This window comes from Lachnellula hyalina (genome assembly GCF_007821495.1).
Source record: "Lachnellula hyalina strain CBS 185.66 chromosome Unknown contig00036, whole genome shotgun sequence".
Taxonomy (NCBI): domain Eukaryota; kingdom Fungi; phylum Ascomycota; class Leotiomycetes; order Helotiales; family Lachnaceae; genus Lachnellula; species Lachnellula hyalina.
In genome coordinates, this window is record NW_022157150.1 from 70,447 (window position 1) to 89,529 (window position 19,083).

General features: G+C 47.8%; 9 protein-coding genes across 9 annotated transcripts; 3 read left to right on the forward strand and 6 right to left on the reverse strand.

Moving 5' to 3' along the window:
* Positions 1-201: 201 nt before the first annotated feature.
* Positions 202-3,018, forward strand: hsp78 (Heat shock protein, mitochondrial; the record flags this gene model as incomplete). The annotated part of the gene is made up of 4 exons (XM_031147723.1): positions 202-575; positions 915-1,764; positions 1,817-2,615; positions 2,681-3,018. The coding sequence occupies 4 exons, from the start codon at positions 202-204 to the stop codon at positions 3,016-3,018; spliced, it is 2,361 nt and encodes a 786-aa protein (XP_031006941.1).
* A 298-nt stretch (positions 3,019-3,316) lies between these two features.
* Positions 3,317-5,457, reverse strand: roqT_3 (Efflux pump; the record flags this gene model as incomplete). Its single annotated transcript, XM_031147724.1, is given in 5 exon segments — positions 3,317-3,991; positions 4,043-4,405; positions 4,466-4,935; positions 5,001-5,172; positions 5,185-5,457. 5 exon segments carry the CDS (start codon positions 5,455-5,457, stop codon positions 3,317-3,319), a joined length of 1,953 nt encoding a protein of 650 aa, XP_031006904.1.
* A 1,253-nt stretch (positions 5,458-6,710) lies between these two features.
* Positions 6,711-7,453, reverse strand: EMP24 (Endosomal protein; the record flags this gene model as incomplete). The annotated part of the gene is made up of 3 exons (XM_031147725.1): positions 6,711-6,943; positions 6,998-7,205; positions 7,238-7,453. The coding sequence occupies 3 exons, from the start codon at positions 7,451-7,453 to the stop codon at positions 6,711-6,713; spliced, it is 657 nt and encodes a 218-aa protein (XP_031006925.1).
* Positions 7,454-8,136: 683 nt separating this feature from the next.
* Positions 8,137-8,852, forward strand: ARF (ADP-ribosylation factor; the record flags this gene model as incomplete). Its single annotated transcript, XM_031147726.1, has 4 exons — positions 8,137-8,284; positions 8,347-8,591; positions 8,642-8,707; positions 8,760-8,852. The coding sequence occupies 4 exons, from the start codon at positions 8,137-8,139 to the stop codon at positions 8,850-8,852; spliced, it is 552 nt and encodes a 183-aa protein (XP_031006902.1).
* Positions 8,853-9,955: 1,103 nt separating this feature from the next.
* yfcG (Disulfide-bond oxidoreductase) lies at positions 9,956-11,096 on the reverse strand (the record flags this gene model as incomplete). Its single annotated transcript, XM_031147727.1, has 2 exons — positions 9,956-10,396; positions 10,653-11,096. 2 exons carry the CDS (start codon positions 11,094-11,096, stop codon positions 9,956-9,958), a joined length of 885 nt encoding a protein of 294 aa, XP_031006903.1.
* Positions 11,097-12,005: 909 nt separating this feature from the next.
* On the forward strand, positions 12,006-13,453 carry Napepld (N-acyl-phosphatidylethanolamine-hydrolyzing phospholipase D; the record flags this gene model as incomplete). The annotated part of the gene is made up of 2 exons (XM_031147728.1): positions 12,006-12,271; positions 12,421-13,453. The coding sequence occupies 2 exons, from the start codon at positions 12,006-12,008 to the stop codon at positions 13,451-13,453; spliced, it is 1,299 nt and encodes a 432-aa protein (XP_031006907.1).
* A 485-nt stretch (positions 13,454-13,938) lies between these two features.
* On the reverse strand, positions 13,939-14,709 carry LHYA1_G002755 (uncharacterized protein; the record flags this gene model as incomplete). The annotated part of the gene is made up of 4 exons (XM_031147729.1): positions 13,939-14,316; positions 14,365-14,464; positions 14,515-14,591; positions 14,635-14,709. 4 exons carry the CDS (start codon positions 14,707-14,709, stop codon positions 13,939-13,941), a joined length of 630 nt encoding a protein of 209 aa, XP_031006926.1.
* Positions 14,710-14,973: 264 nt separating this feature from the next.
* srp2 (Pre-mRNA-splicing factor) lies at positions 14,974-15,533 on the reverse strand (the record flags this gene model as incomplete). Its single annotated transcript, XM_031147730.1, has 3 exons — positions 14,974-15,203; positions 15,260-15,388; positions 15,482-15,533. The coding sequence occupies 3 exons, from the start codon at positions 15,531-15,533 to the stop codon at positions 14,974-14,976; spliced, it is 411 nt and encodes a 136-aa protein (XP_031006905.1).
* A 947-nt stretch (positions 15,534-16,480) lies between these two features.
* NDC80 (putative kinetochore protein) lies at positions 16,481-18,875 on the reverse strand (the record flags this gene model as incomplete). Its single annotated transcript, XM_031147731.1, has 4 exons — positions 16,481-16,685; positions 16,734-16,864; positions 16,917-18,755; positions 18,831-18,875. The coding sequence occupies 4 exons, from the start codon at positions 18,873-18,875 to the stop codon at positions 16,481-16,483; spliced, it is 2,220 nt and encodes a 739-aa protein (XP_031006906.1).
* Between the last annotated feature and the right edge of the window lie 208 nt (positions 18,876-19,083).

Genomic DNA, 19,083 nt, shown 5'->3' on the forward strand with positions numbered 1-19,083 from the left:
GCGTCGACACTATGCCTGATATGGAATTAGCGTAATTAGCGCCCCGCGCGGCGAGTTCGAGAAACAGCTTGACGATTCGAGAGAGAGCATCAGACCACGGTGACATATCTTGTCTTTCCGCCTTTAAATTCTGGAGATGTCTTTTCTATTTATTGTCTCCTTTTTACACTCATTGCAATAACAAACTCTACAGAAATCAAAATGTTTCTAAGACAAGCCCAAATACCTTCCCGGCGCATAGCTGGAGTTACCAATAGAACACTCCAAAGTCGGAATGGACCACTTCTTGCCTCCTTTACGCTTCGCAATAGCCTCAATGCTGCAACACGACATCTTGCCCCCATTACCGCCGTTCGCACATATGCCAGTCGAGGACCACATCCCCCGGGGGGAACCCATCGAATGGACATGGGGGGTGGAGGGGAAGAAAAGTCGGCATTGGAAGAATATGGAGTCGACTTGACTGCTCGGGCGAAGGATGGAAAGCTTGATCCTGTCATTGGAAGAGATGCAGAGATTCATAGGACGATTCAAGTTCTGTCCCGGAGAACTAAAAATAACCCTGTTTTGATTGGGTAAGTGATTTACTCGGTAAAGTCAATATCTCTTCTTTACTGGTGTTATTGGAATTGGTGTATGATTTTCCTTCCATGACATACAGTATTGCCATATGAACAAATGGGTGGTACTATTGAAGTGGGCGATCAAAGGACTCTTTGGATTTTTAGATCCACTTACTGGGCAAGTCAGAGTTTCCTATAAAGGTTCCTCCGCCTAGAATGTCCATACGAACCCCCCCCCCCTTCACCCCAGTTTGGGATACATTCATCTTATATTCCGCGATCTCCTTATCAATAGTCAATTTAATCTTATATTATTCTTGGATTAATGCTAACGGACCTTTCTCATTATAGGTCTGCTGGTACTGGGAAGACTGCTATTTTAGAAGGTCTCGCGCAGCGAATTGTTAGGGGCGACGTCCCGGAGAGCGTTAAAGACAAGAGAGTCATTTCCCTCGATCTTGGACAACTTATCGCGGGAGCCAAGTTTCGCGGCGACTTCGAGGAGAGATTAAAAAAGGTGCTGAATGAGGTCCAAGAAGCCCACGGAGGGGTAATCCTTTTCGTCGATGAGTTACACACACTTCTAGGACTGGGCAAATCGGAAGGCAGCATTGATGCTAGTAATCTCTTAAAGCCTGCACTTTCTAGAGGCGAACTTCAGTGCTGTGGTGCTACTACCCTGAATGAATACAGGGCAATCGAGAAGGATGTCGCTTTGGCCCGAAGGTTTCAACCAATCCAAGTCGACGAACCTACAATCCAAGATACCATCAGTATTCTGAGAGGTATCAAGGAAAAGTACGAAGTACATCATGGTGTAAGAATCACAGACCAAGCACTTGTTGCTGCCGCGACTTACAGCAATCGATACATTACCGACAGATTCCTACCTGACAAGGCCATCGATTTGATGGACGAAGCGGCCAGTGCTCTAAGATTACAACAAGAGAGCAAGCCAGAAGATATAATGCGTCTAGATCAGCGGATAATGACTATTCAAATTGAGCTTGAAAGCTTACGCAAAGAAACCGATGTTCCAAGTCGGGAAAGGCGGGAAAAGCTACAAGCTGATTTGAAGGCGTGTCAGGATGAGGCGAAAACATTGACCGAGAAATGGGAGACGGAGCGGGCCATCATCGAACGCGTTAAAAAGACGAAGGAGGATCTGGAAAAGGCTCGGATTGAGCTAGATCAGGCACAGGTAATTAATTCTTCGAATCCTGCTGGAACTCCACATGCTAATATTTCTATAGCGCGAGAACAACTTTGGTCGTGCAGGAGAATTGAGATACTCAATCATTCCAGCATTAGAAGAGAAGCTTCCCAAAGAAGGCGAAGCAACTGGAGATGGGACGTTAATCCACGAAAGTGTCTCGGCAGATGACATTGCATCTGTTGTATCACGAGTGACCGGCATTCCCATCACGAAGCTCACTTCCGGCCACGCTGAGAAGCTGATCAACATGGAAGATACCCTCCGCGAGTCCGTTCGAGGTCAAGATGAAGCTCTCAAAGCAGTTGCGAATGCTGTCAGAATGCAACGAGCTGGCTTAAATGGAGAGCGACGACCTCTAGCTTCTTTCTTCTTCCTTGGACCTACTGGTGTTGGAAAGACGGAACTTTGCAAGAAAATGGCGAACTTTCTATTTTCAACCGAATCTGCTGTTGTTCGATTCGACATGAGCGAGTTCCAAGAGAAGCACACAATATCTCGATTGATTGGCAGCCCGGCTGGGTATGTTGGATATGACGACGCTGGTCAACTGACTGAAGCTGTAAGGCGTAAGCCATACTGTGTACTATTATTCGATGAGTTCGAGAAAGCCCACCGAGACATCTCCGCCCTTCTCCTCCAAGTCCTAGACGAGGGCTTCCTGACCGACGCCCAAGGCCACAAAATCGACTTCACCAACACATTAATCGTATTCACATCCAACCTAGGAGCCGATATCCTCGTTGGCAATGATCCACTCCATCCATACCACGAAGAAGCAAACGGAGACATAGCACCCAAGGTTCGAAACGCCGTCATGGACGTAGTTGCGCAAAACTGTAAGCTCTTACCGCAGCTTATCTTATTCCAAGGTCAAATATATATACTAACATGATTCCTTCAGATGCCCCCGAGTTCCTCAACCGCATCGACGAATTCATCGTCTTCAAGCGCCTCTCCACCGATGCCCTTCGAGACATCGTCGACATCCGCCTCAAAGAACTACAAACCCGACTCGATGACCGCCGCATCGTCCTTGAAGTCGACGACAAAGTGCGCGAGTGGCTGGCTGAGCGCGGTTACGATCCGAGATTTGGAGCTAGGCCGCTTAATAGGCTTATTGCGAAGCAGATTGGGAATGGGTTGGCGGATAAAATTATTAGGGGCGAGGTGAAGAGTGGCGATCATGCAGTTGTGAGTATTAATGAGGAGGGCGATGGGCTGGATGTTCTTGCTAAATAGAGGAGTAATTGGGCGCCTTGCTTTAGAGGAAGGGAAAATTTGTTGGGGGTTTGAAGCATTTTAGTAGCATACATGGATGGCGCATCTCCATTTTGGTTAGAAAACTTCGAGTTATATCATATCTGTATAGTATAGTATCCACTCCTTTAGGTATAAACTTTATCGTCTCACGAATTCTTCACATGACAATAATATCTCATGACAGCTCTTTTTTGCTCTAAGAACAAGGCGTATGTATTCTATAGGATTTCTGCAATTATACTATAGCTACTATAACACATATTGCAATCATCCCACTCTACGCAGCCCCACCATGCAAGATCTTCTTCCCCTTAACACTCTTCCACTCCACAAAACAAGCAGCAAAAGTGGCAACCCCCCCAACCGCAATCGAAATTACGAAAGCCTGATTAAGTGCCAACATATACCCCCGCAACACCCCCGCCAAACTCAGTGGATTAATCTTCTCAACCGCCTTCCTCAGACTCGACGCTCCGGCATTAACAACAACACTCACAGGAATATCCGGCGCGTATTTCGGAATGTTCTTATACAAGCCATTCGAAAACACAGCCTCCGCAACAGAAATCGAAATAGCGCCACCGAGCGAATTGAAGAAAATAGCGATGGCATTACCCGTAGGCATGTCTCTCTCGCTGAGCACGACTTGCACGGCGATGAAAGGGATCTGTACGCCTGCGCCGGCGCCGAAGCCGGATAGTAGCTGGTAGCCGATCCATTCGCCTGCGCCAGAGTGAACGTTGAGGAGGTAGATGGTTCCGCAGCCTATGGTGAAGATCGCGGAGCCGACGATCATGAAGGGCTTGTACACACCGATGGCAGTTATTCCGGCACCGACGACGATGGAACTGAGGATTATTGACGCGAGGTACGGTATAGTTCTTATGCCAGACCCCTCGGCTGTTGTACCCTTGACTGCTTGGAAGTAGAAGGGTAGGAAGTAGATGTGTACCTAGGGAATGTTAGCAAGATTCTTGAAGAGTGTGGGTGATTAGTTATGTACATAGAGTCCCATCGACAGGAAGCACGAATAGAGGCTAGAAAACAACACAGTCCTTTGCCCAAAAATTCTCGGAGGGATGGTAGCCCGATCGCCACGACGGAATTGTTGGGCAACGAAGAGGATGATTATAAGACCAAACCCAACAATGCAGCCCCACACTTTCGAGTTCTTCCAAGGGTAAGTGGTGCCGCCCCACTGCAGGGCCAATAGTAAACACACAATAGAACATATGAGAAGCAAGGCTCCAAGAAGATCAATTTCCAGAATATTTTGCTTTACTGTCATATTGTTCGCCATCCGTCTTGGCGACTTAAAGAATATCGCAACAGTTATAATAGCAATAGCTCCAATAGGCAAGTTGATCTAGAGTATTTATGTCAGTAAGTTCTTACGTGCAGAGGAGAATAGTTATTGATAGCTTACCCAAAAACACCACCTCCACGATAAATTATCTGTGAAAGCACCTCCTAGAAGCGGCCCAACCACAGAAGAAATACCAAACATGCTTGAGATGCAGGCAATGTACAGCGGCCGCTTGTGCAATGGGACAGTGAAACCGAGGATATTCATGGAACCAGAAAAGAGTGCACTTGCTCCAGCGCCGGCTATAGCACGTCCAATGATGAGCATGACTGAGTTCTTTGCTGCAGCACATACGATGGAGCCCACTTCGAACAGGCATAATGCGAACAAGAAAGTGCTCTTGACATCGAAGTAGGTGTAGATTCGACCGAAGGAAGGTTGTAGTGCTGTATTGGTGAGTAGGTATGATGATCCATACCATCCTACATCCTTCAGTGAATTTGGAAAAACCGTTGTAATCTTGGGAATGGCCGTAGCAAGAATAGTGTTGTCTAAAATTGGATCAGTAAAGGCCACGAGTTGAAGAACCCCTACAAGAAAGAGGAATGGTGCTTTTTGAAACTGGATCAGATGCAAAGGCTGGAATACCACTTACCCAATGCAACCACAAACGTAGCCACGCAGAGCCCGAAAGTCAAGAGGCCCAGTTTAAGGCCACCAGGATAGACGATCTCATTATCGGACTCCCCTTCTGCTCCAGATTCCTTTACGCCTTTCGTAACATCTTTCTGCACTACAGGCGTCTCAGTATCAATGGCAGAGGCCTTCTATTCATGAACTTCCATTTGGCCCTTTTCTTGAGCTTCTAGGATCGAATGATGTTTCGAAGCAGTGGCGGCATGATTATGTATATCAGGCGAATCGGCGACGAATCCGACCTCTTCTAGAACTGAAACATTCTCAAGCACTGGCGAAGAAGGATGTCCATGTAGGAAAGAGCTCCCGAAAGTCGAATTATGGTTCGGGTCATGCGATGAGGCTGTTGCAGGAACATGGGTTGGCGTAAGGGTATTTCCCGATGCGAAAGCTTCTTTTGACGCTGAGGCTGACATGACTGGAGGTGATCCCTGTACGTCGTGCTTGAGACAGAACAGATGATCTGTGAAGTCCCAGAAGGGATGGGATGGCTTGATTTCTAAAACCTGGGGAACGGTTTTATATGTCAACACTTCATAGTAACTCGCATGACTCCAGTTGGTTCATTTCAATGAAGAGGAAGAACGACCGCCATCCAGAATTATATCGGGAACAGTTTTCGGCGTGGGTTACATCCGACAATGGAAGGTGCGACCATTCATTCACTTGTAGCTACTTGCCCATCGACCAATAGCAACAGCGAAGGCTGTTGAAAGCTGAAACAACGCTGCAATACGGGTAGTTGAGTGTATTGATGAGATTTCTCGTGCTGCACCAAGCTTTTATGGTTTCACGGCTTGAAATCCTCCAGGGATTGAGTATACGAAAACGAGGTTTCCTTTAGGCTGTCTGACCAAAGTTGGCTGGCTCATTATGGCAGCAAATCCAGAGACACGGGCTTGGATTTCTCTTTTACCCAGCCAATAGAGCTGCAATTCACCACTCATCTCGAGTTTCTCTTGGGCGTAGATGTCGTTGTGGTGTTTTGCTCTTGTGTTGCAAAACATTTTGCGAAGTGGAGATGTTTTCTAAATGGACGAGCGAAGATTAGGTTCGGGAGATCTGGGGTTTTAGTGGGCTACCACAAGGACCCTTCAAATGGCTGCACAGAGCGATCGTTAAATACCTACAGGTAGCTACGGCGCTACAGTGCCGGTAAAAAAAGCGTTCGCAGCGCCAGGGTGACCGTTAGCTATAATGTAAGTATTGCTAGAATCCTATTTCGAATTCGGAAGATATCCCGACTTAATGGCTCTTGCTTGGACTTACTCAAAGCTTCCGCAAGCCCCCCAAAACTCAAATTGAAATATTAATCCAAGGGTCCCAAAAGTGCACATTAAGGTACTGAGGTGTTAATCCAACCCTTCTGAGAACCTCACGTACCCGCTAGAAGTCGGGCTGGCGAGAGACCCGGGGTACGAAGGCGAGAGACCCTTCCTCGAATTAGTTGTATCGACCCTGGAAAACTTTGAAGAATCGGACGTTGCATTATCGGAGGTAAAGTACAACTAATGGCCTTTCCGAGGCGCTCGTAACCCGGTGTATCACTTCCACAATTCTAAAGCTTTGCTACCGCTCAGCATTCCTTTTGCGCCGAATTATCATTGAGCCAAACCCTTATGTCGTACTATCATCTTACACTACCCGTTTGACCTGTATAGTCAATCAGCTACCGGCTCAGGACTCCAAAGCGCTCGGCACTGTTCTTGCCTACCTCGAAAAATCTTTTCAACCACCAGACCTGGAAGATACCTTCTCCAACCAGGACCCCTATTTGGAACATACTCCACCATTTGACTCTGCCGTTTGTGCTCTCTGCTGTATTTCGGTGGGTTCGTTCTCGGATTACGATATATGATTGTTCGTCCTTGACTTGGGAGAGGAGCTCAGATAGTTGTCGGACTAGAACCACCACCAATTAGTATATGTATGGGCTGTTCAAGGAATAGACCCTACCTTCGGCCTCTAATGGGTCTGATGGCGCTTCTGCCTCTGGAACGTAGACTATGCCGTGCACATTGAAGGAAACATCCTTGCTTGATGCTGACCAGTGCTCATTGCTGAAGCAGTACGTGTATTTGCCGTCGTGCTTAGCTGTGAAAGAATGGTCACCATTCGATACTGACCGTTCGTGGGACTCGTAGCCGTTGGATGGGTTTTGGATCTACCATAAAATCAGCCACTGAAGGAATAAACTCTCTTGGAGAGGCGGACCCAGAAGTCGATATCTAAATTGCCAGCACTGCCAAATTCCCTGTCGCCAACCTGGAAGGTAACGGTCATCTTGTCGTCTGAGTGCAGCATCTCGTGGAAGCATTCCCTCCCATGCGCCGCCAGCTGGATATTGTGTGCGAGAGCAGCTCCTAGCAGACTGCTTGCCGCCAGCAGGACGGAAGAGGTAGAAAAGCGCATGTTGGGGTTGTTGAGGGCTAATTGCACGTTGAATTCAAAGAAGATCGCGAAATTGTCGTTGGTGTGTTGTTCAAAAAGAAGGTATTCACCCCTTGGACGTGCTTCACAAGCCAGCTGTCCATGCGAAAAGGGGACGACTTTCTTGTTCGCGTCCAATCATGCGCTAGGCGTTTACCCCTATAGGACTAGCTGCCATATGATTCTGAGAGGCCGCACTCAAAGTGTCCTTCTCACCACCTCTGCCAACCCCATCTTACCGACTATCACGACTCGCTAATCCCTCGACATCTAACTCCACCTCCACCTGCTCAGTGTCGACCGAGCAAGAATGTAAGTAGCTCTGCCTATTCCGCACCCTTTTCCTCGTTGCTGTACGGCCCCATATCGATGCGTTGGTGGCGATTCGACAGCCGCAGGAGCGCATGCTCAGTCAGGTCTGCAACAGGCGGGCAACTCTCAGCATACGATACCGCTATGTCCCGTTCATGGCAGCCTATTTCGTCCGGAACTTTTTCTCGGTCACCGCCAGACTGAATAATCTGTCCTCTGCTGCGATCTGCATATATTGCTATCGGATCCGCTTCTAATCGCGCTTGGCTAATCCCTTGTTTTGGTAGACTTAATCTCACGCAAGAGCGAACCCTACTCAACCTCCCTCACAACCACCACCCTACACCGCAATCATGGGTCTTACATTCTCCAAAATCTTCGACCGTCTCTGGGGAAAGAAGGAGATGAGAATTTTGATGGTTGGTTTGGATGCTGCCGGAAAGACTACTATTCTCTACAAGCTGAAGCTTGGTGAAATTGTCACAACTATCCCAACAATTGGTATGCTCTACACTCTGCGAACCGCAACATGACCATCCGAGGACGCCATTAATTCAAAACAGGATTCAACGTTGAGACTGTCGAGTACAAGAACATTCAATTCACCGTATGGGATGTTGGTGGACAGGACAAGATTAGACCTCTGTGGAGACATTACTTCCAGAACACCCAGGGTATCATCTTCGTTGTTGATAGCAACGATCGTGATCGTGTTGTTGAGGCTCGAGAGGAGCTGCAACGTATGTTGAACGAGGATGAGCTGAGGGATGCTATTCTTTTGGTTTTCGCCAACAAACAAGATTTGCCAGTAAGCATCAGAATTTTCGTATCAAGTCTGCAGACGCTAATCGGTTATAGAATGCCATGAACGCCGCCGAGATCACAGACAAACTGGGTCTTCACAGCTTGAGACAGCGTGGATGGGTAAGTCCATATCTTGCGAAGCCCCTTCGTATACATCACTAATCTTCAACAGTATATTCAATCCACCTGCGCTACCTCCGGAGATGGTCTTTACGAAGGATTGGAATGGCTCGCAAGCTCCCTCCGAAAGGCTGGTCATCAGTAAATTTGGCTTCCTACAACACCAATCGAGATTGTCTCCAGCTTCCCCCAGAACAATCAAACGTCCATATCACAAAGCTCTCCTCCATATCAATCATTGGTACTCCATCTCATACATTCTTGTGTCTTCGGCAATCCACTTTCATAAGAGGCGCAAGGGTGGTATTTGTACGATGAATCAGGCTCCCCCGGTTCCTCTGGCTTCTGCATTTGCCTCTTGGCGGCGTGGATGCCATAGGACTTTTCTCTTTTCGCGCGCGTGTTCCCGGCCTACGACTTTCCTACATCTGGCCTTGCAATCTTGATCTTGTGGTTCAGCATGGTATAAAAGCAGCGGTAGATGGAAGATTAGGGTAGTCTAGCCCGAATTGATCTCACATTAGAAAATACATGTTGAATTGACCTATTGGTAATTTTGGGTTTGAAGGGCGGGGCGAGTTCACTGTCACAAGCTTATTCCCCGCAAGACAATGGGCCAGTGCTCCTTGAAACTATTTGTCAGGTGGGGTGTTGAGTAATGAGGGGCAAACATATGTTCCTTTTGACTCGGCTCACCAGGCTACCACCAATTTCCACCCCTCAAATTCTTGCCGTAAACCATGTAAACAAGTGGACTTGATGACCCTAAACTTTCTGTCATTTGTTTTCCTAATGATGACTTTACCCTAAATAGCGATTGCCAGCATGATCAATCATCCTCAACCTGCTCCAGTCCTCAAACGCCGAAGAGTAGAGCTACGAGTTGGTTGATATCTTTTTTTAATTACACACAAGCCGGCCTGGGACGAGAACCAAGTCTGTAGTGCTATCTATGGGAGGGATATATGAGGAATTAGAGACGCCTTTAATAGTAGTTGACAGATTGCAATGGTTTGAGAGGGGCGGGGTTTTGATTGTGGGAGAAACAAAGGGGTTTGAAAAGCTCTATTGTGATATGATCTATTGGTTTGAGTGAAGTCTACAACGCTGCGGAGTATCGCAATCAAGGTACATCGCGCTGTTTTCAGCAAACAATACTCGTGCTGACGCCAGTAACACTCTTTAGGCAATGAAGGACTTTTCAAAAAGCCCTCATCTTATCCCATTCTACGCTTTCCCACGACCTCTCTACGGAGCAGAAAACTTGTAATTAAACAGCTTCTTAGCCTCCGCACCCGCCTTCTTCACCTCCTCATCCTTCGCCTTAAACTCCGGATCCGTCTCAAGGCGTTCCGGAATAGCCTCATTAACAACCTGGCTCTTGGACGGAATCTGAGTCCCCTTCCTCACAGCAGGACGCTGGGAAATCGCCTTCCACCATCTCTGGACATTGGGGAACTGGTCGAGGTCGATGCCGGCGAAGTACGAGACGTTGACCCAGCCGAACGAGGCGATGTCGGCGATGGAGTACTTTCCGCGGCCCGGCCCAACAATGTAGTCGCGGTCTTTGAGCTGGATGTCCAGGACGCCGTAGAGACGTTCGGCTTCGCCGACGTAGCGCTGGGTTGGGTAGGGGATTCTATCTTTGATTATACGGTAGAAGTGGTTGGCTTGGCCTTGCATTGGTCCCTGGTTGATATCAGCACGAACTTCTTGGACTTGAGGTTGAGATAAAGGTTCTAGTGGTGGTTTGTGAGATACTACAACATCCCTTCTATGGAAGTGATTCGGGTCTTTTCAAGCACAAATCACCGATTCCAAGTCCGAGCTCATCCAAGTACTTCGAGTTCTCAGACCCTCTGATCTTACTTGAAATCACCCACTTGGGATGAGATGTTGTAACAGCACGTGCCATCTCATATACATTCAGGGTTTTGGTACTTACAAGACCTCCATGCTGCCAAGCAATCCACTGCTCTGCTCTACTATAATCATCCTCATCCGCGAAACTAAATTTATGATCCGGATCATAATGCCTCGTAAGATACGCCAAGATGGCAGCCCCCTCAAAGACGGCAAAATCCTTACGGTCGTGGTCAACAATGGCCGGTATCCTGCCATTGGGACAGATTTCAGTGAACCACGGCTCCTTTTGAATGTTTTCCATAATATTGATGCTTTGAAATGTGTAATCCTTGCCATAGGCCTCCTTCAGCTCCTCGAGCAGAATTGAAGCTTTGTGGCCATTGGGGGTTCCGAAAGTAAGGAGCTCGATGCCGGATTTGGCGATTAAGCCTGTTGGCCGTGCTGAGGACATGTTGCGTGAAATTGTTGTTTTTATGAAATGAGCGGAGGTTTGGGATAAACGATTGAAGGGTGTTTTGAACATTATATATACAAGTGAAGAGAAAAGTGCTTATAGAGATGCGATTCCTAGCTTACGAAAGAGCTCGCTCTTCTGGAACTAAACGCATTCCAACTGCTTTGAAATCAATGCATAAGACTCCTTAGTCCGTATAGCTTGGAGCTATGACCACAGGGGGTTGTCAATCTATCATGAGGTCATTATTCCTTACTGAAGACAAAAGAAATACTGCATGTATTTCATTGAGAAATAATGCTGCGGATATGGAAAGTTGTAATTTGTCATCTTGAGTGCTGTTGGTGACTTGATAAGCCTCGAAGGAAGACCTTCGATAGAATTCCGAGAACTGACTGGTCTGATAATTCTAGAAAGTGGAACGATCTCCATCGGTACCAGAATGGGAATGGCAATAATCATAACAATACATTTTTCATAGAGACCAAAAGAAAGAAGATGGGAAGTTTGAGGACTCACTTGGGGGAGATCCGCTCTTTATAAGTTCATATGATGGTTCACTAATACAATAAATCACGGAGACTTCCAATTTCTCAGCAAGCGCTCCACTTTGATTTCCAAAAAGTATATATATTGTAGATACGCGTCCTCACCTCATAACCTACCATTCGCCAGTAAGGGCGACCCTCCTACCAATACCTTACTTTGTATATCCTGACCCGTCCCCGTCCTCACCGAAAAGGCCTAATTATTCTGCCGGGAGTCCGGTCACACCAGGCTTTCTTTAAGTCCGCACCCGAACACATCCTATTTGGGATGATGGGCTTGGATTTCGCATTCGCGCATTCGCGTTCAATGTCAACCTATTTTCTTGACACGCCTTACGTACAATCAGAGTAGATTTAGTCCGGCTCATTGTTCCTCCCTTCCTTTCATAAAACCCTTCATCTTTCCTTCTGTATTTCTCAGTCTTTACCAATGCGTGCATTCTTTCGATCTCTCCTCCAGCGTCGTCCCCATAAGCCAGGATACAAGTCCTCGACTACTCTTCAGACAAGAGCTATGTCTTCCGGAATGACGGCTGTGGTCATGTACGCGACCATGACGGCTCCTACGGCGCTGAGTGCTGTACCGGAGGAAACAAAGGACAAGGCGCATCATTTGAAGGATGGGAAGGGCTTCAGAAACCCATGGGACTCTTGCGTAGAGCAGAATCCGTTAAAAGTTACAACTGGCATGGCTTGGTGAGTGAGCTTGAAAGATTTACTATTGTCCATCCGCCTTGTACAAGAGACCAGTTGCTATGCAGTTGGCCCCGGGCTCCCAAAGCACCCCAATATCCTCCCTTTCCCCTCTCCAGACTTCAATCTCAACACCAACTAATACACCCCAGGCGTATCATTACAGGAAAGACGAAATGGCCAGATACCACCCCTCCACACGTCGAAGTACACACGCCAACCTTCCTCGCCTCCCGCTCCGGCTCCCAAGCCCTACGCGCAACCTGGCTCGGCCACGCCTGCTACTACGTCGAATACCCCTCTGGCCTGCGCGTCCTCTTCGACCCCGTTTTTGAAGAACGCTGTAGTCCCTTGTCCTTCATGGGCCCGAAACGGTACACCGCGATTCCCTGCCAAATCCATGATCCCCCCATCGTAGACGTCGTAGTAATAAGCCACTCGCACTACGACCACCTGTCCCATCCTACGGTCCTGGAACTACAGAAACATCATCCGAATGCCCTGTTCATGGTGCCGCTGGGATTGAAGAAATGGTTTAATAATAGCGGAATTACGAATGTGCAGGAACTGGATTGGTGGCAGGATGTCGACATTACACTATCTCCTTCTACGGGCGAGAAGCGCATCTCAACAGCTTCTGCTTCCTCTGCAGCCCCTCTTTCAAGCACAGGCCAAGACATCACAGCACGTATATCTTGTCTGCCCTGCCAACACACTTCAGCGCGGACGGCGTTCGATAAAGGCTGCACGCTCTGGGCATCCTGGGCCGTTTCGTCCGGCGGTAAATCCGTCTGGTTTGGCGGAGATACAGGCTACCGGTCGGTGCCCGAAGTTCCAAAAGGCGTAGACGATTATTCAGAAGACTTCGCACATCTGCCGAGCTGTCCAGCTTTTGCTCAAATTGGAGAATTCCGTGGGCCGTTTGATTTAGGGCTGATCCCTATAGGAGCGTATGATCCGAGGCATATCATGAGTTCGATGCATGCGAACCCGTTTGATAGTGTGAACATATTTGTGGATACGAAGTGTAAGAGGGCGATGGGTATTCATTGGGGAACGTGGGTGTTGACTTCAGAGGAGATATTGGAGCCACCATTGTTATTAAAGAAGGCTTTGGCGAGGAAAGGTTTGCCAGAGGAAGGAGTCTTTGATGTTTGTCATATTGGGGAAAGCAGGGATTTCTAATTACATTATGGGGCGTCACAGGTGGAGTCGGTTTTCTGGAGTTATTCTGAACATGAGAATGGGCTGTGAGCGGTATGTCGGCGAAACTTACCGACACTGACTCCACTCATAAGCTCACTTAGATAGCTACAACTGTATATCATGCGAACAAGAATCACAGAAATATAATCATTGCGAGTAACTGGCATTCGATCATACAAGTAGTGGCTGATATAAATCACACATGAAACCTTGCCACCACTTTGTTGTACACTTCCATGCTAGCTGTAAATGGCCAACTATCAAGCATTTGACTTTTGAAAAGAAATCATTGTAACCAGTAAAATCCGAGACCGTGTCACCATCTTTCATCATGATTCCCACACGTGGACTTCTGCGAACACCGATTTCACAGTCAAACGTATTCTATCCAGTCCCGGGTGTTAACTCTATTGTATGTAAGCGGGGAACGAAACGATGAAAAGTACAGAGTCTAGAGGGATAATTTACCAGTAGCGAGCAGGAGGATAGTCGTCAGCGTATCCCCGGCGCTCCCTTGGCGGATAATCCCTTGGTGGGTAGTCCCGTGGAGGAGGTCTGCCATGGCCATTGACATATGGGTCAGGAGGGTAATCACGTCGATATGGGTCATCAAATCGACGAGGAGGTGGATAATCATCAACGGGGCCACGAGCTCTTGGAGGTGAACGGTAGCCGCGACGGTCGTCCTCGTAGTAGCCACGACGAGGTGGGCTTCTGTCACGATATCCTTCGCGGCGGGGGCTGTATCCACGAGATGGACCACGGCGGTCATAATCATCCGGGTTAGGTCGGCGAGCTGGGGATCGGGATCGAGCCCGATCGCGGGGGATGTCCGGCTGAGTCTATAGAACATTAGTAGAGACGAGAAACTGATGATGTGTGCGACGTACGTCTGCAATACAAGTTACACGAACACCCTTAAATTCGCGACCATCGAGCTTCTCCACTGCGGTTTTAAGGTCCGCAGCGGTCTCGAATTCAACAAAGCTTCTTTACTAGTATTAGTAAAGTAATCCATCAATCGTCGAGGAGTTGCTGACCCTTTGCCGTCACGGTCACGCCCGGTCTCTGAGTAGACAACGTCAAGGCTGGATTGACGGGCGAAATCTTTGAGGTCCTAAATCCAGAATCCATGTAAGTCGTTGTCCAGGTATGTTGACGTGCAGAGATGCCTTGGTCATTGGTTGTTGCCATCCAAATAGTAGCCAGTACAAAATATCCTGAGAGTAATGCATGGTCCAAAGGCTGAGCTCCTTCCTGTGCAAAGTGATTGCTGTCCATTTACGCTAGGGGTGGAATAAACAGAAAGAAGTCGAGACAGGATAAGAAAGGCCAGATACAGGGGGATACAGTCCTCCTAGTCCAAGGCTGCTCAGGCTAATGCACTAACACGCTGCAATGGCTATTACCATAACAGGGCATGATACCGGCCTGGACGAAAGAAAAGGGTGCCGAAGAACGGTCTGAGTACAATGAAGGCGTCCAAATATTCAAGTTTCTCAGAGTCCAAATAGCAAGATTTGAGATCCAAGAGTCCGGGTCTTGAAGGAACGGGGGAAACAGACCTGCCAGCTGGTTTCACCTGGAAGTCCAGATATCTGCATGCGATGCGGAGTGCGTCTTGGACGAGGGGCAGTACGTTCAGTATTGGCAAAAGCATCACGATTACGAGTGCCACGCGCAAACTGAACAGTCAAGCGCTCGCCCATGAAGTCCGAGCCGTGGAAGGCTATACAAAGTATGAGCATTTGGGGTCCATTGTGGGGAGTGTTGATGAGGCCGTACCGGGAACCACATCTCGCGCGTCCATAGCATCCTTGTATTCGATGAATCCAAAGCCATTCATGAGCTTGATCTCGGTGATCTCGCCAGTGCCATGAGTGTTGAAGTGGGCCTCGACATCCGCCTTGGTAGCTGTTGGGATTGATTAGCCTCAGGGTCTCCAGATAGCATTGGCATATATGCGCAGTGCAAAGCAGCATCATGGTTCTGATGAAGTCTGCTTACCGTTGCGAGGGAGGTTGCCCAAGTACAACCTGGTAGAAGAAACTTCCGTCATGATGAGCTGTTGACGTGGATCAGTATTAGGCGCGAAGATGAAATCCAGAAAAGGCGCACGTTAATAGGTAATAGCAACTAGGTCTGCCGTCTATCACCACTGTTGATGGCAATGGGAGTAGGGGGGTATAGATGCGCGTTGGACGAGGAGGTGTGGTGTTTCAAACCCGGGCCTGGTTGTGGAGAAGTCAAAGACAAGGACAAGGCGGACTTGGAGCTTGGCTTGGCGGAAGAGATCGTGAGGCGAACCGAATGATTGGCTAGCAGTTCCCCCACGTGACTGACCACTACCAGCCTCATGAGGGGGGTGTGATTGTTTCCCTTCGTTGTTTGTTTATTTCTCTTGCATCTTCATGCTGTACAACGCCGGCATTTCCTCACGACCTTGACTGTCATACAATTGATCAAGTCAGGCAAATGTAAACAAAAGGGCGAGATGCCGGAGATTAATTTCCTACTAATCTCTATTCTCAGATCCTATACGAAAGCTGTAAATAGTTCGCCGATACTTCTAATAGAGATTCCAAGACTTTCGAGTGGAAGAAATCTGTTTCAATCATAAACAGAGAGATCGCTATAATAATACCTCTTGTATCCCCCTTTTACCATCTAGCTGCTCTTCCATAATGATACTTGCCATTATTCAAACGTCACGTCTTCTTTCTGTATCTTGCAACATCTTATAGTCGCGTGCTGTAAGATCAATCTACATGCCGTCCTCACATAATAGTACCAAGAAACATCAAAGGTCTTGTCGATACGCAGCAAACAGTCATGAATTCATTATAAACAATTCCTTTCCTCGACGGCAAGAAAACACAATCCAAGATCCTCATGGCATCAAACTCAGCAACGCCTCGCCGCCCCCAGGTATACCAAGCTCTACGCCCCGCAATCTACACGAACAAGGCCCAAAAAATCACAACAAGAGCCAACCAGTCCACCTCCCTATCTCATGTCTACATCTTGAGTGTCCTCCCTCACCTCATCACCTCCAAGCTCAAGCTCAACCTCATCCGAAACAAAGCCTTCGTAGTCCTCGAGGTTTTTCTGCACGTGAACCTTGAACTTAATGATATCATTAAGCATCTTCTCGATTTCTGTATGCAATTCTTCCCGGAGTGCATTGGCCTTGAGAGAAAGTTGTTCGTATCTGCAAATATTAGATATGTGGGTTTGCAGCTTGGAGAATGCCACCTACTCGATGTTCGTGTTCATTTCACGCTGTTCCATCAACTGCACAGATTCTGTGAGACCGGCCCTCATCTTAGCTAACTCCTTCTCCATCTTCTCGATCTGAGTATCGGAGGCTAGTTTCTGGGTCGTAGTAACCTATTTGCTGGTTAAAATCGTGGCTGAGAACATAGAGGCTTGGTTTGCTTACTTCTTTGGTCTTCTCATATTCTTCCTCTGCAGCTCTAACTCTGTGCTCCAATGCCTCGACCTCGCCCCGCTTGTCTTCAATGGCCTCCTTGATACCATCAAGCAAATCATGATGCTTCATCATCTCATCCATCGCAACAGTACGTCGCTCAGAGATCTCCTTCCTCAAACCAAGGAAACTAGCTTTGACCTGTCCCCGTAGATCTAGGTTTAGGATATGGGCAGGCTGGTATCCCGTTACTGGATCAGCCAACAGCCTGTCACTGTCTGCATTACCACCACTGCTGGAAGTACCCATCTGTGACGACGAAAATTTGGGTCCTTCGTTGACTATAACTTGCAATTCATAGTTTTTGCCCTTCGCGTTCGGCGCAGTCGATGGAATTAGCCCAATTTGGTATCCAAGGCTATTGTACTTATCCACCATGCGTTCCAATTCCTCAAGCTTCCCGCTGGCTTCAATTTCTTTCTCGCTGACCTTCCGCTTCGCCTCTTCCAATCTCTGAGAGGTCGACTCGATTCCCTTCTGCAGCCTTTCTCTTTCCGAAGTCATTCTGTCGATGTCGGCCATATTGATTCCCTGGTCATCAACAGCCTTTTGCAAATTCGACCGCTCTTCATCTGCTTCTTGCAGCTCTTGCATGACCTTGTCGAGTTCATCTTGTAAAAATTGTATCCGTGCCTCGTACTTTTCGGATTTCTGGTTCATCCGACTGTCAAATTCTTCGAATTTGACTTTGTCTTCTTCCATGATCTTAAAGTTACGATCTAAAGTGGCTACGTCTGATCCAGACTTTTCGAGAGTTTCGAGTTCTTTCTCAAGGCGTTGATGTTCTCCTTCGAGCATTTGCAAATCGTCAAGATATTTTGAGTTTGCGTTGTCGAATTGTCTCGCCATCGCTTCAATATGAGGTGCGAGTACTCGTTCCTGGTCGTCATCTCCAGCATCATCGTCCATGGACAGCCATTCCCGATAGGCAGAGCTCAAGAAGTCAAAAGTTATCTTATCGCTACTTACATCGACACCGGACTCGGCGCATGCATCGTCATATCGATTGCTAGCATATCCATCTAACATCTGAGCAAGTTGCATCATCCAATGCAAAAGTCCAAGAAAGAGATGCCACGAGTTTGCTGATCCAACAGCTGCAAGTTGGCTTTTGGTGATGCTCTTCTGGAAAGGATATCGCAGCGAAACTAGGATGGGCGGTACTTCTTGATCGATACTTCTCTGGAATCGATAGCTAGGGTCAATTCGATGATATAGCCACTGGAACATATAATTGAAGTCCTTTTGCGTTGGTGATCGTACCGAGTTCTGTGTGATTGAGTGTTTCATCTCCAAATCGAAGTTATTGCCCTGCATATAATCCAAAAGCTCTTGCTGAATTCGCGTTTGATACGATCGATCTCTGAGGGGCCGGGGGTCCTTTGGAACACCAGCTGGCTGTGGTACTTGCTGAAAGAAGCTCTGGTGTGCTACAGGTCCATTCGAAGACGTCCTTGATCTATACACACTACTCCTCCGTTCAGTACCTTCCCCAGAAGCGCGACTAACACCGGCCGGCGCATAACTCTTGCGTCCTCCGCTGTTCTGGAACGAGGTGCGCTTTACGGATGATATTCCGAGTTCTGCCAGATTTGAACCTGAAGATGACCGCTGGAATTGAGGTTGGTTTGGTCGCGATGGCGCCAGAGAGGCGCGCGAGTTTGACATTGAGCGCACATGGCTGGCAGTGTAGGGCGCATTGTAGTTTTGTCCAGACATCGAGTTCGAGCGCTTCATAGCAGATGCGGGCTGCGGTATACTGCTAGTATTGTAGCTCATGACACCGAGAGTCTATACATAATGAGCTCATGAAAGATAGAGCGTGGGACATGAGCGCGCCTGCGTATGAGAATAGACAGAACTTACCTCTCGGGGTCGACGCACGGAAAAGAGACCCGTGTCTTGCGACATACTAGACTTGTCGCAAGTCAAGAGTTAAAATGTATGATACCGCGTGAATTAGTATCCAATATGCTTACACCATGAAAAGGCGCGAGAGTGCGATGCAAAACAGTGAAGAGTATGTTGTAGATTTTGTGAAGTTGTGTTGCAGATGTCAACAAAGCCGGCGATTTTCATTGGCGCGATTAGAAGAAGGTAAACACAACTTAAACCATCA